Genomic DNA, 14,438 nt, shown 5'->3' on the forward strand with positions numbered 1-14,438 from the left:
CTAAAAGTGACATACTCTCTTCTTGCCGTACTCAATAGCATGAATTAGATTTGAATATTACCCATGGATATTCAAGTTCAACAGAATACTTATGATGGATCAACAAATACAATTAACAAGATTTATAAATTATAATTTCTTTTTTCAGAATAATCTTGAATTTTGATGAAAATTGATAACAATAAATTTGTGTACATTTTCTTCTTCATTACATTTCATGCAGAAAATTGAAATTACATTCAAATTCATGCAGTTGAGGGTTAATAAATAAAAACCAAACATAAAATGATTTGAAATACACAAACATTTTAGTCTTGAAATTCGCAGCGTCTTCAGAACGAAATCGAATTGAGAATAGCAATTGTTCACAAAATAAAATGTGTGTTTATTTGGCACAGTCCGAGATCCGCGCCGCATTGTCGCCTTATGGTTTATAGTGGTAAGTAAACGATTCTGTTGATGCTTGGAAAAGGTTTGTATATTAAAAGAGCAAGCAATAAATGTCATATACATTGTATTTGACCGAGTGAAGTATTCTAAATAAGAACGAATCGCTATTTAGAATGAAAATTTTATAATTCGGCATGTTTTTTTTCATTTTGTAGCAAAACATATGATTGTTGTGAATGTAATTCTGTGTAAAATTTCATGCTGAACAATTTTAACGAGCAACCATATGCATAAAACCAACAAAAATGTGCAAAAAATTCAATAATTGATTGAAAATAGGCGATTTTTGCCATTTTTTGCCATTTTTTGGCCATATTTCGCTCTGTAGAACTAATTTTCCGATTCTGATAAATCAATTTCCATGTGAAATGATCCGCTAAACAATTTTCAAGCAGCAACTATATACGTAAAACCAGCAAAAGTGTGAGTAAATGGCAAAAAATTGCATTTTTTGGGCTTCCTCCAAACCAAAAACGCTAAATATCAAAAATCTCTTGAATCGATCCAACTTACAAAAAGTAAAAATGCAGAAGTTCATGATTCGGGGTCCTCTACAACACCTGAAAAAATCTCCCAAGGGGCAAGAAAAAAAAACCTGTGTCGAACTGTGTTATCACGATGATTTCTAAAAGTAGCGATAACAAAATCAATTCAGCGATAGACGAAATACGTACAAATAATTTTTCTGAATTCGAATTTTCATAGCGATAATTTGACGTTTGACAATGTATTACTTTACCAAAGAAGATTCAAAAACAGTGTAGTAAATACTTAAGCGCAAAATTTTGCTACACTTTTTTCAACTGTCATTTTTATTTCGTTATCATAAGCATGAAAATGTAAATAAATGTGTTGAGGAATCGGAACTGAAACCAATCAAAGTTCAATCATTTGGGTCGAGTGTGTCGAGATCTGTTGAATTAATTGTAAAAGAAATAATACCGATGAAAAGTATACACTAGACTTGGATTTTTTCCACCAAAAATAACAACAAAAAACCTTGAAGAAAAACTAAAAAATTGATTCATAATAGTGATTATTTCATTTAATTTTCCAAGTTAAAAAATGGCTGTATTACATTCAACGAATTTTGTGATGGTTTTCATTCTAGTTACAACACCTGTGGTAATGATTTATTTGGATATTGTATTTGAAAGTAATGAGATATTTATTGAATCATCAAATGAATGTTAGCAATGACTTTAAAACTCTCTAGTTATATGTGAACTGTAACGATGTCAAACCGATCAATTTAACTGAAGTACCATGGGAAGAAAGAGAACTGCATGTTCCAAGTTTGCGTATTCTAGCAAGTGGTAAGTGAATAAGTTTCAAAATATAGAGCACACTAGAAAAATAAATTTTTCAAAGTGAAACATGCGTTGAAAATGGTTTAATCTAAAGTGGTCAGACATTGTCTGATTTGACATTGAAAATAAAAGTAGATAATGTTGTACATTCAATGTATTAATGATATTTTGCTTTGGACGAATTGATTTTCCATGTTACTTTTCGCTCATTTCTATATATAATACATTGTAATCCATCAATTGCTGTGAAAAGGCACAGAGTACACAGTGAAAATTTCAATAAACACTTGACATTTCGACAGCACTCAGAGCCGGTCTAAGTAAAAACTATGCAGATGTGACAGTCGAAATTCAGGATTGTCCAGATCTGACAAAAGCACCATTTTATTTGGCCACTGAAGGATTGACTGGATCGCAAACAATCGTTGATGTTGGCGGCGCTTCGCATCTTCTGCCAGTCCCAAATTTCATAAAAGTCTATGATTTCGTTGACATTGCACAAAAAGCGTTGCCAAATACAAGAACGGTTTCGATCGCTGGCGCCGGAGCCGGCCCTTTTATGGTGATTAATCATAATTGTGAGGTATAATTTGAAATTATACGTGAAATTATTAATTTCTCATTTTAATTTATTTCACATTACTGAACGAATAATCATCGAGAATGAAATGGAGTTTTAGGGAATTTATAATTTGCAAATTGGCAAGGATAATGGAAATGTAACGATTAATGGTAAATCACGTATTGCACGTGTTCTCGATGATGGATCGTCTGATCTCGTGGAAATTCCATCAAACGAAACTCGGTTTCCATTTATGGCTAGCTTGTTTTTGTCAGAGGGTCAAAAAGGACAGGTTGACTAACAACAGAAGACTCAGTTCACATTCAACCGTTTTTCAATCGTTGCAGGTAGTACATGTGAAAGCGAAAAAGCGAATTGGAAAACAAGGGAGCTTTGTTGGCATCTGTAAGAATGCCGTTCGTGCGCAGTTCCGTGATAAGACCGTGGGTGAGTGAAATAAATCAGAAACATTTTCAAAAATAACATCAAATAATAATAGACTATTTTCAATTTCATCTTCGACCACTAGGTATTGGTGGTGTGTTTGTTATCAAAAACGGCAGTGCATTCCATCATGTTCAGCCCGATTTTTCCAAAGAACCGATTGAAGATGCATACAAATGGTTGAAATTTTATAATATGTCCAGCCCATTGATAGCCGTCGGAACCTTCGTAACCGATGCAATGGATGTTGATTTGAATTTGCAGCATTTCCACAGTTTCTCACAAAGCAAATGGGGTGGTCACTATTATAACGACACAACACCAGACACAATCGAGTACGAGGCATACTTCAATGTTGGTCATCGCGTTATTCGCGTTGATCGTCCTGTTAATTAACATAGCTATCGCACCCACGGCCGTATTCAGCCATACGCTTGGGTGAGCTCAGCTCACCCAAAAATTATTTGAGCTCACCTAAAAATGCTCGACTCCCAAAATTATTTTAGCTATAGTTTTCGCTGTAATTAAGAATCCTCTGAACAATTTTGCTCGCTCCGCTCGCAACTAATTTTTTTTCATTTGAACATTACACAAATTATATTTTTATTACACTTAACCAACATAACTGAAGCCAAATATGATGATTAAAGTGTTGTTGGTTTTGTATTGCCTTAACCCGTACGTAAAATGAAAATCAGTACAGGTTAAGGCAAGTTACGTACGGGTTAAGGCAATACAAAACCAACAACATGAGTTACGAGTACGGCGATACAAATGACAACAGAGAATGATGATTAAAGTAAAAACATTTTGACCACATCAATGCAAAAGTAATTGGTCAACTATATTGAAAAATGTCCTAATTTCTCTAATTATAGTACGATTTTCTAACTGAATACTGAAAATCTATATTTCTGTAGATACGTAATTTCTAGCGAATCGTTTGAGTTATTTTCCTATTGATAATAACTAATTTACAATGGCTGTGGTGTGTATTGGTTTTTCAAGAAATTTCTGCATCAAATTGACAACATCAACACAGTGTAAACCGTTGTCTTAAATTGATATGTTAGTTCTGACGTGGCATATTATAAAGTTCAAGCAATACAATACCAATAACAATTTCAAATTATTACAGACACTAAATTGAATCTGATGGGATTAAGAATCCTGACGATTCGCTAGAAATTACAAATCACGTGTTTCACCGTGATATAGTGTGAATCTGTGAATGAAGCGTTTTTGGAATAAAAGGAATAAAATTCCAAAGGGTTGGGATCTCTATAAAATCACATTTTATACATTATTTGATTATTTGTGGCTTTTACTCTAGACAGAATCGATTTTCAAAATTAATGACATTTTCATAATCATCAAATTTTGCTGCGCTCACCCAAAAATTCTCTCCGCTCATCCAAGAAATTTGTGCTGGCTACGGCCGTGATCGCACCAGTTCAACTACAATAAACATTCGGAAATCTTAAGTCAAATCTTAATCGTGCAGAAAACTTGAGCCATTTTCCGAAAACAAACTACTTAAGATTTCCGAATGCTCACTGTAATACACACGATTCATAAATTTAAATCAAAACCATCTTTTTTATTTTTGGCTTAGATTAATTTTCAATTTTAATAAAAGTATTAAAAATAATAATAAATCCATTGTTTTGTACCATTTCTTTTCAATATCTCGTTGATTTTTCTGTAGTGAAAACTTGTGCATTATTTTGCCGTATTTCATCGTGTAGATGCTCTGAATCATATCGTTTCCTTGAAGTATTACAGTTTTCTCCTTTTCGATCTTCTGAAGTATTGCCATTTTCTTCCTTTTTATTCTGAGTACCGGATTCCGGTGAGGTTTTACTTTGCGGATTGTTCCATGGTTGAATTTCGGCAGAACCCCACATAACAAAGATAATTATTCTCACAATCGAAACTCCAAATGTAATCCAGAAAACGAAACGCCATTGTTCAAGTGTCGACTGTGGTGCCATGAGTCCAACAAATGGTGGAGCCAAGACGCCTGTAATGCCACCGATGCCATTTGTGAGTGCCATAAGACTGCCAGCATAATTGGGGCTCAAGTCTAATGCATTGACTTTCAATCCTGGATAAAAATTGCCGAGGAAACCCATGGTTAATGTGAATAGTAGTATGATAAGTACTTTGTCATTCCCAGCATAGGATGCGCCGACTAAGAAAATTGCAGGGAACACGCCACCTGTGATTCAAACAAGAGAAAAATTTATGTATTATTTCTATTACTTGGACTGTTCTCCTTGGAACTTGATATTTAGAGTGCGTACGTTAAGCGTATAAGAAATCGGTTCATTAGGGCACTTGATACATACGATTTCATTAGGACTGAGGCGATAAAATCGAATTTACAAAAGTGTCAACAAGCACTTGCGTGATAACACTCACCTAAAGCCGTAAATATTTTACGCGCTTGTGTAATCGTAGTGATATTGCGAACAATCAAGAAGTCGGATACAAAACCAGACACAATCGAAAAGACCCACATAACCAAGTAAGGTAACGCAGAGTACAGGCCCGCATCAGTGGTTGTAAATTTGAGAACGTCTGTCAAGTACTTCGGCATATCGGCGGACATAATATAGAATATCCAATCGTGTCCGATCTAATGATAGAAGAAACAAACGAGATTATGTGTTTCATTTTCTCCCGGAGTGAAATCAACCAAGTGCTTGACATTACTTGACCACAGATTAAGGCAAACACTGGAACACTTGTTAGAATCGACATCCACGGTGTTGGCGGCATATCGTCATTCCGTTTTGTCTGACCCATTTCCTTTTTGAGATAGTCCAGCTCTTTTTGTGTGATGTGTGGATGCGAATCGGGATCATTGTAACAAATTGCAACCTTTGAAGAGAAACCGCAAAAATGTAATCGAATTCGGATTTTTTTCTGCGTTATTCTACTTACAAATAGAATGAACCAAATGATTGCAATAACACTCCAGAAATAGAACACCATTGACCAGTGGAAACGATCAGAAATCACACCAGATATGGCAAATGACACCAGCGATCCAATCTGAAATTGACAAACAATGAATTTTGTTTCATTGAGAAATAAAATCCTTGAAATTATTTCAGGAAAAAAATAACGACTGATGCATACTTGACCGCCACCGAATACAACCGATCCAAGTTTGCCTCTCTCTTTTTCAGGTACCCAAGCAGCCAACATAACGCTTAGAGCTGGATATGTTGTGCCTCCAGCAAGTCCCTGAGCTGAATAAAATAGAAAAGAAAATATGTATCTAGAAGCAAAAAGATATATATTTCCAATCATTTATACAATATATGTTCTCAATAGTCAATGTGTGAATCAAGAAGTCAGATACAAAACCTACCAATTCGTATTGTTATCAATGCGATATGGCCACCAAATTCAATGGCCAATGGTGTCAAAGCATTCAAAATGGCCATTACGAAAATTCCCAGAGCCATCGTCCATTTGCCACCGAATTTTTCTGCTATTAGACCTCCCGGTATGTGTGTAATCACATAGCCAATGTAAAAACTACTCAAAATCCAACCTTGTAAGGTTTGCGACCATTCATATCTATCGCCAAGCTGTTCCAAATCGATAGAGAAAGCCTGTTATTCCGCGTCTCTCGTTCTTATTAAATATGGATTTGTTGTTGGATTTACCTTTGCATCCATTTTGTGTCCTCCTCCCGGTTCGTCGATTTTTACGGTCATTGCAGTGATAGCGACGGACAAACATTGTCGAATTGTGTATTGCGCGGCAATCGCGAAGAAACCCATTATCCCGACGATGACTCGTTGGGGTAAGAATGTACCTAGAACATTCAGATAACAGAACAATGACTATTCGATCGAGAGAAAAAACAATGTTAGTTCAACGACATTTGCCATATTTTATTCATAACACGCCAATTTCAATCAAACGCTCTTGAATTTGTCCCCATTTTCCAGCCAACTTCGAAAAAGTAATTTGTTTAAAGCCAAAGCCATTCTAATGTAGAAAAAAATGAAAACAATTAATTTACGTGACGATCACTTACAAAGATTGTGTGACTTCTTCATGTTAGCGGCTAAACTGATCTGAATCGGATTCATTAATTTTATATTGGCCAGATCGAAGGATGAGCTACATTCTACTTTATCTTATCGAAGGAAAAAATTAATCCATTGTTATCGTTGTTAGATAGCCGCGACATATGGAATAAATCATGCATCAGAAGCAAATAAGTTGAAACGTGCCATACGCGTCATCAATATGTATTAAATAAATAATAGTTTCACCACGTTCATCCTTTGTTGAGCTGTTTCAAACGAACGTGATCATTATCGGGTTATATTGCCTATCCGTTGGTTTCGGGTGCTTTCCTATTCGATTTATCAGCATTTAATTTGATGATTTCGCTTTCGTACATGTGATGTTCTCAAACGTGAATTTACAATATTCCTTATCGATAAAATGCTGCACGATTATTACTTTTTTATGGTAGGTAACGGCTACTTGTACCATTGACTTCCATTGAAATTACCCAGTCAATGACAGATAGCTGAGGATATATGCTGAGCATAGAAACTCAGTAAGCTGAGATTGGGACATTTTGATTTTATGACGTGTAGTCCATACAAATTTATGATGGCACGCATACAATTTCGTGCATTTCATCATGCATTTATATGGACTACACGTCATAAAGTCAAAATGTCCCAATCTCAGCTTACTGAGTTTCTATGCTCAGCATACATCCTCAGCTATCTGTCATTGACTGAAATTATCTTTTGAGTCGAACTAGTAAAGATTTGAAAGCAAAAAATTGTTTTAATTGAAGTCATTAAACCAATATATTAGGTAATTTAAATTATTAAAATTCAATACAATTCAAAACGCAATATGCGTATCAAATTCAAATAAAAGAAGAATTATACACAACGAAGGGATTGAATAAATAGATTATTGTTGAATATTATTTTTATTACGATTAAATGCCATTGATAAGTACGTCCATTGTCCACACGCAACAATTTCTGAATTATTACACATTGCAACTGGTGACGTCAAGCATTAAACTGCTCTCGTATCGTCATAACTAACTAAAAAGCCAAGATGCAAGTGAATCAAAAGGATGTTTCCGTCGTGTTTACCTTGGCAGGGCGTCCTTCAAATATCGACTTGCCTACATTGATCCAGAGAAAAAATATTCCATAAAAAAAAGACAACCCAATCTACAGTGTAATGCCAATTTACTTTTTTTCGCGTGCTATTGGTCAATTGCCATTCTCAATGATACGCGACTCGAAAGGCAATGCCCAGAGAGCGAAAGTTAGTGCATTTGATTTCATTTGGTTTGTACTTTCAATCGGGATCTATTTATTTCTGGTAATATTTTGCTATCAAACCACGGAAATACCCCAAGTTCCAAATGATGAGTCCGTTATTTTGATCATCGGAGATAATTTACTTTTGATCTTTGGCCTATTTTCTGGCGTTTTTTTCATTCTACTTGACATGTACAATCGCGGTCGATTGATCGATATTTTGAAAAAGTTCACTGTTTTTGATGATGAGGTGAGAGTACTACACTTTTGCTTTGAATACATAAATGAATAAATGAATAAATGCATTTCCCATTTGACTGCTGTGCAGTTTTATATGATGCTTTTTCAGTGAATAAATTTAAAATGTTCAATTAAACTTGGTTTCATTCTGATCATAGATTGCAAAGTTTGGCGTACGTGTTAATTATAAAACAGTCGTCGACGTATTCTGCTGTGGTACACGGGCACAGTGTCAATATCCGTTATATTAGCTTTTTCTACATTTATGATTTACAGTGACGATTTGATCAAATGCTCAACATTACGAATTATAATTCACTTTTGCATCTTCGTTTACCATCGTCTGATTACCGCAATGACTTTGACAACCTACTTTGTTCTTATATTCAAAATTCATCATCGGTTCAAAGTGCTCAACTCTATGATAAAGTAAATATGAACAACAAATTGTTTTCTCAGAGACCCTAAAACATTCAAAATATTTTGATTTTTAGAGATGCGTCAGTTGCTTACATTAAATTTGTCGCACAACAACATGACTTGCTCACGGGCATTATGGAGCAACTTAATTATTGTTACTCATTACAGGTGTATATACAAAGCATTGATTTAGTGCCCATTTTATTTGCACGATCGTTCAAATGTCTTATCACCAAAATGATTTATTAACTAATCGGAAAAACAAATCATGCTGCTATTAGGTGATGTTGACGATTGGGACGATTTTGTCTTTTCCGTATTGACGTTTTACACGCTCTATCGGTATATTTTGCAACAAAACGAATTCTTCGAACAATTGATGCGCATTCACCTTGATTATCAAATATTTCACGCTATCTACACTTACATGGTCATCTATGCTGGCGCAATTATCGCTCGCGAGGTATTGTCTCTATCTATATTGATACGAATTAATCAATATAAATACATTGTTCTAATCGTGATAGGGTAAGAGAACGTCGGAGCTAGTGCACAATATTAATCGCTGCAATGACGCAGATGTAAGCGCTTCGGTAAGATCCTATCATCTAATCTTCAAATGAAAAGAAAAAAAATCGAAGAAAACGTATGCTTGAGTACAACACGTGAGTTACTTGTGATTTTTTTTCTGTGTGTTTTTACAGCTCGCTCAAATTTCACAACAAATTCAAATGAGGCGTCCAACAGCCACTTGCGGTTTATTTGTGTTCGATTGGACTTTAGTATATAGTATGAGTAGTAGTAGTACCGTTACTACATACCTCACAATTTTGGTTCAATTCGATTCTCCACATGGACTGCGCAACAGAAATCAAACACACACAATCTATCGATTTTTTCCTTTTATTTTTGGATTTGGCAATTTTTCAATTTTTAATCTCAATTTCGATCTCATTCTTCTTTTGGATTTTGTACTCATAAATATTTCTTATGGTGTTTGTATTGATTTATTCGCTACTAAATGCGATTGAATCAATGGTTTATTTATCTACAGTTTACTTAGAAACTTTGCTATAATTTACGAGTTTGAACAATTGGTTGTAAGAGATTTTACAATAAATCTTATTATGGAATGAACGTTCTTCTTCGAACAACTGTTCCTGAGAAAAGTTAGGATGATTGATTGTTCAACTTCTTGAAGCTGTCAACGCGATTCAATCCACTAAAAAGTCATTTCAGATATTTGTAGTCTTTATTGTCAATTGATTAAAGCTAAGTAAAAAAAAAATCTGAAGTGTAATTCACTTTTGAGAAATAAAAATGACGATTTCTGTGTTAAAATTTGTAAAGAGGCCCCTCTCAAAATATTTTCCGGAATCTCTGTTTAGTTTAGATTAATGCTCAATGTTTGATCATTTGGGGCATGCTTTATTGCCTCAACGACTTGTGCGACACACATTTTAAGTAGTCAAAAACATTTTGTTTACAGTGCGACGAAGTCAGTACATTTTGGTTCCAAATTTTCCTGTGGCGTGTCAATCAAATTGAGCAAACATTGTAATTTCTCTCCGCTAGACAGCATAAACATTTGTTTTGATCATCACCTGAATCATGGCAGTTTTTTCTACTTCAAAAACACCATGAATGAACATCATTGTAAGCCTATGGTGGCAAAAAAGATAAAGCTTTGTGTTCTGTTTTCTCTTCTGAGTATTAATTATATTCATAATTTATTGAATTATTTATTTTTCGTGGATTTTTCCATAGAAAAAAAAAGGTAAGTACACAGCTGACTTGACAATATCTTAACTTAGGTATAGGTATATCTAGTAAACAGAGGTAATTTATCTTCTACTTTTTAATTTAGGTTAAAAAAAAGTATCAGCTTTGGTTGTTTTGGTTTTCTTTGTCTTTTTTCATCAAATCAACTTTGATACCGCATTCTGGTGTCACATTTCTTGCTGGTCTGTGGTTCCAAGGCTGTATTTCGGCTGAGCCCCAGACGATATAGATCACACTTCTTAAAATAGTGAAACCGAGTGTAATCCAAAATACGAAACGCCATTCTTCGAGTGATGACTGAAATATGATTGATATATCTTATCAGAACGTGTTGTTCGCATTTTTTCGAGTTTATACTTACATTAGGAGTCATTACACCAACGATTGGGAGAACAACAACGCCCGCCATTCCAGCCAAACCATTCGTAAGAGCCATCAAACTGCCCGAATAATTTGGACTCAAATCCAAGGCATTGACCTTCAGTCCAGTGAAAAAATTGCCCAAGAAACCCATACACAATGTAAACATAAGTATGACCTTCTCTTTATCATACCCAGCGTATGATGCAGCGACGAGAAAAACTGCTGGGAAAATGGCTCCTAGTAATGTAGAATGAAAAGTTCGAATTTTAAAGAATTGAAACAAATTTGGCCGGAAAATCGGCTCCTATATCAGATCGAATGGGCAGATGTTGTTTAATCGATCGTAATTTGATTTGAAGTGTTTGCGTCATACGCATATAATTCGTGCTGTCAAGTCTCTCGTGCGCCGTTATGGTATCAAGTATATAAAAGTCGAGAGTCTTTTCCACAGCACAAAAAATGAAGATAGTAACAGCACTTACCCAAAGTTGAGAAGATTTTGCGCGCATTCGTAATTGACACAATATCACGGGTGATCAGAAGGTCGGATAGGAAACCGCTCAAGATCGACACAATCCACGTACACAAAAAGGGCAGTGAGCTATAAAGACCATTGTCGGCAGTGTCAAGTTTTAGCACGTCTTTGAAATACTTTGGCATGTCAGCTGACATGATGTAGAAAATCCAATCGTGACCAATCAAACCGATGGCCATTGCCCAAACTGGAACACTTGTGAGAATTGATATCCATGGAGTTGGCGGCGTATCATCGTCTCGTTTGGTCTGACCCATTTCTTTTTTTAGATAAGCCAGCTCTTTTTCTGTGATGAACGGATGCGATCCAGGGTCATTGCTACAAGTTAAAGTCTGCAATAGAAATGTTTTTTAGCTTTGTCGTAACCGTTTTGTAAAAATAAATATATTTTGAAACTTACAAATAGGATGAACCATGCGACACAAACTATACTCCAGAAATAGTATACCATTTCCCATGTGTAGGTTTTCAAAATTAAACCAGAAAAATAATTTGATAACATACTGCCAATCTATAAAAATGAAAAATTAAGAAAAATCGAAAACTAATCAGTAACATTTTTGGTTTTCACTTATTAATTGGTTAAAATGTTGTGGTTTTTTTTATCAAATTCTTCTGTAAAAGCAAATGAGAGTATTTAATACCAACCAGACCACCGCCGAGCACAAACGATCCAAGTTTTCCTCTTTCTTTCTGTGGAACCCAAGAGGCCAGCAGAACACCCAGAGCTGGATATGTCGTTCCTCCCCCGAGGCCGACCAAAATGCGAATGGCAATTAATGCCATCCATCCACCTGAGTGATTGCGTAGAATTATTTTTTAAACGATAGCACCGAAAAAAAATCTTTGCCACAACAACTCACCATATTCGATGGTCAAGGGAGTGAAAGCATTGCAAATTGCCATAAATAAAACGCCTAACGAGCAAGTCCATTTGCCACCAAATTTCTCGGCAATCAATCCTGCGGGAATATGTGAAATCACGTAACCGACGTAGAAACTACTCAAAATTGCTTGCTGCTGCGTTTGAGTCCAATTATATTTTGTGCCAGCCTAATTTGGACGAACGGACAATAATAACGTGTGTTTTATCAATTTTTTTTTTAAATAAAAATAACTTATCAGCTAAATGTCCACATTTTCAACAATGTAGAAACAAAAGTATTTTATTGCAACATACTCTGGATAGAAATTCTTCAGCTTTGCCTTTGTGATTTCCATCGTCGACAGAAACAACCATTTCAGTGATTGCCATTGATATACATGATCGAATAGTATAGGCAGCTGCTATTGCAAGCGTCCCCATTATAGATAGTATAACACGCTGCGGCAATATCGAACCTTTAATTTTAAAACCATTTTAGATAAGAAAATGTTACGAAAAAAAAATTAAAGTTCAATCACTTTTCGTACAAGTTGCTTAGGTACTTAATTGAACACAAAATTTTAAAAGAATTTCATCACTTTCGGTTAATTGTAAATCAATTGAAAATTGAACACAAAAAACCAATTCAACTTGTCGAAATATAAAATTTACTAATTCGAAACAGGAGGAAAAAAAAGAAAATTAACATGAAAATACTTACATAGTAAACTCCTTGATTCCTTCATGTTCTTTAGCGACTACAAAATGGATTGGTGTGATTTATTAATTTTATATTTGAGGCATCGAAATGAATTATTTTCATTATCTTATCAGAAAAAAGTTATCATTTTTGGAGCTACTTCACGGAATATACTAAATAAATAAATTACTCGATAATTCAATGGGCTAGCTAATTGGTCACGTTTTGTCCGCATTGTTTCGAGCCGTTATACGAACATGAACATTGACACTACAATCGATTTTTTTTCTCCTACTTGTAATGTAAGCCAATGAAAATATCAGCTACAAAATTCTCTTTAGTGTACCCCGGAATGGCTTTGTGGCACAATTTTGAGTCGAGTTTCATTAGATTTTTCTTGGGAAATTGAATTATCACTAGGCAAAATTGTTTACTCCATTCCGTGTTATTTGGTATTTATATTTTTTGTCATACAATTTAATTTCTTCGAAATCTTTTTCGGAACATGAATTTTCGAGTATTACTCGTTTACGTATACGTATTTTGAATTGTAGCAACAAATTAATTGACTTGAATTTTTCGTGATAACTTCCGATCTCATCTTTCTACAATCCTTATTATTGTTCAATTCCGAAAACAGATTGAGATCATTGTCTGGTCGATTTCTTTTTTTCTTTCATTTGCTTTCGAAGAAAATTTTTTTTCGAAAGCATATAGACGCTTTTAAATTCATCAAATAATCAATAGGTACGTCATACAATATCACCAATATTCTGTTGATTATGAACTCGAATGTTTTGTCTATCTTCAACGCTTTTTTTTGTTAATAGATGCAGTCTGATTGGGAATGATGACATTTTACTTCAATGTTTCGTATTTTATTCGTCCCAATTGACCCTTAAAAAAGTATTCGAAACTCTTTGCAGTTTGCGTCTTTGGCGAAGGAAAAATTGTATTTCCAACGAAAAATGCAATCAAATGTTTCACTTTTATTAAACGAATACCAATAATAATACCGCGTAATGCTACTTAATTGGATTCACTATGTAACTGCAACTGAAAACCAATTTCATAAAATCCGCTCAATTTGTTTCTATCTAAATTAGACTAATGAGCCATTTTTGAATGTCCATAAATTTGTACCCACTACTCTAGCCAATTAACATTTCTATTACATTTTTGCCATTACGAAACATTCTAATTGGAACGAGTATAAACGAAATGTTCTTTTGGCACAACAATCACAGTATTTCCATCAACGATACAACTAACAACTTTTAACATGGATTCGAAGTCAGTGATAAGTAAACAAATTCAGGTATATCGTATACTTGGAATGTTACCTGGAAGGAATCCAAATTATCTGTACAATCTGTGGGGTTTAATAACATTTTTTTTAGCTGGTATTGGCCTTGTCACTTGTCAGGCAATTTCGAT

The 14,438-nt window shown here is 34.6% G+C and overlaps 3 protein-coding genes across 6 annotated transcripts; 1 reads left to right on the plus strand and 2 right to left on the minus strand.

Moving 5' to 3' along the window:
- Positions 1–1,288: 1,288 nt before the first annotated feature.
- Positions 1,289–4,352, plus strand: LOC129580295 (ester hydrolase C11orf54 homolog). Of its 4 annotated transcripts, none has more exons than XM_055470591.1 (6): positions 1,289–1,575; positions 1,667–1,766; positions 2,063–2,343; positions 2,441–2,614; positions 2,670–2,769; positions 2,822–4,352. In XM_055470591.1, the coding sequence occupies exons 1-6, from the start codon at positions 1,516–1,518 to the stop codon at positions 3,160–3,162; spliced, it is 1,056 nt and encodes a 351-aa protein (XP_055326566.1). In that variant the 5' UTR covers positions 1,289–1,515; the 3' UTR covers positions 3,163–4,352. The 4 variants fall into 4 exon arrangements, with proteins under 4 accessions (XP_055326566.1, XP_055326567.1, XP_055326568.1 ...); XM_055470592.1 differs by having other exon boundaries at positions 2,852–4,352; XM_055470593.1 differs by lacking the exon at positions 2,441–2,614.
- LOC129580294 (putative inorganic phosphate cotransporter) lies at positions 4,337–7,146 on the minus strand. Its single transcript, XM_055470589.1, has 8 exons — positions 6,827–7,146; positions 6,450–6,601; positions 6,149–6,371; positions 5,914–6,026; positions 5,716–5,826; positions 5,485–5,652; positions 5,191–5,407; positions 4,337–4,987 (listed from the first exon to the last, which is right to left on the minus strand). Exons 1-8 carry the CDS (start codon positions 6,879–6,881, stop codon positions 4,449–4,451), a joined length of 1,578 nt encoding a protein of 525 aa, XP_055326564.1. The 5' UTR covers positions 6,882–7,146; the 3' UTR covers positions 4,337–4,448.
- Positions 7,147–10,448: 3,302 nt separating this feature from the next.
- Positions 10,449–14,438, minus strand: LOC129580298 (sialin-like). The gene is made up of 9 exons (XM_055470598.1): positions 14,345–14,438; positions 13,023–13,059; positions 12,617–12,777; positions 12,300–12,489; positions 12,085–12,230; positions 11,837–11,947; positions 11,384–11,768; positions 10,900–11,138; positions 10,449–10,835 (listed from the first exon to the last, which is right to left on the minus strand). The coding sequence occupies exons 1-9, from the start codon at positions 14,390–14,392 to the stop codon at positions 10,638–10,640; spliced, it is 1,515 nt and encodes a 504-aa protein (XP_055326573.1). The 5' UTR covers positions 14,393–14,438; the 3' UTR covers positions 10,449–10,637.

Source organism: Sitodiplosis mosellana, unplaced genomic scaffold (genome assembly GCF_009176505.1).
Source record: "Sitodiplosis mosellana isolate CC-2019 unplaced genomic scaffold, AAFC_SMos_1.0 Smas_scaffold_1, whole genome shotgun sequence".
NCBI lineage: Eukaryota > Metazoa > Arthropoda > Insecta > Diptera > Cecidomyiidae > Sitodiplosis > Sitodiplosis mosellana.

Coding starts and splice junctions, on each gene's coding strand:
- LOC129580295 (XM_055470591.1), top strand. CDS start 1,516: ATGGCTGTATTACATTCAACGAATTTTGTGATGGTTTTCATTCTAGTT. Junction 1,576..1,666: donor TTCTAGTTACAACACCTGTG/GTAATGATTTAT, acceptor AAAACTCTCTAG/TTATATGTGAACTGTAACGA. Junction 2,344..2,440: donor TGATTAATCATAATTGTGAG/GTATAATTTGAA, acceptor ATGGAGTTTTAG/GGAATTTATAATTTGCAAAT.
- LOC129580294 (XM_055470589.1), bottom strand. CDS start 6,881: ATGAATCCGATTCAGATCAGTTTAGCCGCTAACATGAAGAAGTCACAC. Junction 6,602..6,826: donor GAAGAAGTCACACAATCTTT/GTAAGTGATCGT, acceptor TGAATGTTCTAG/GTACATTCTTACCCCAACGA. Junction 6,027..6,148: donor ATTGATAACAATACGAATTG/GTAGGTTTTGTA, acceptor TATTTTATTCAG/CTCAGGGACTTGCTGGAGGC.
- LOC129580298 (XM_055470598.1), bottom strand. CDS start 14,392: ATGTTATTAAACCCCACAGATTGTACAGATAATTTGGATTCCTTCCAG. Junction 12,778..13,022: donor GGAATCAAGGAGTTTACTAT/GTAAGTATTTTC, acceptor TTAAAATTAAAG/GTTCGATATTGCCGCAGCGT. Junction 12,231..12,299: donor TCCCTTGACCATCGAATATG/GTGAGTTGTTGT, acceptor GCAATCACTCAG/GTGGATGGATGGCATTAATT.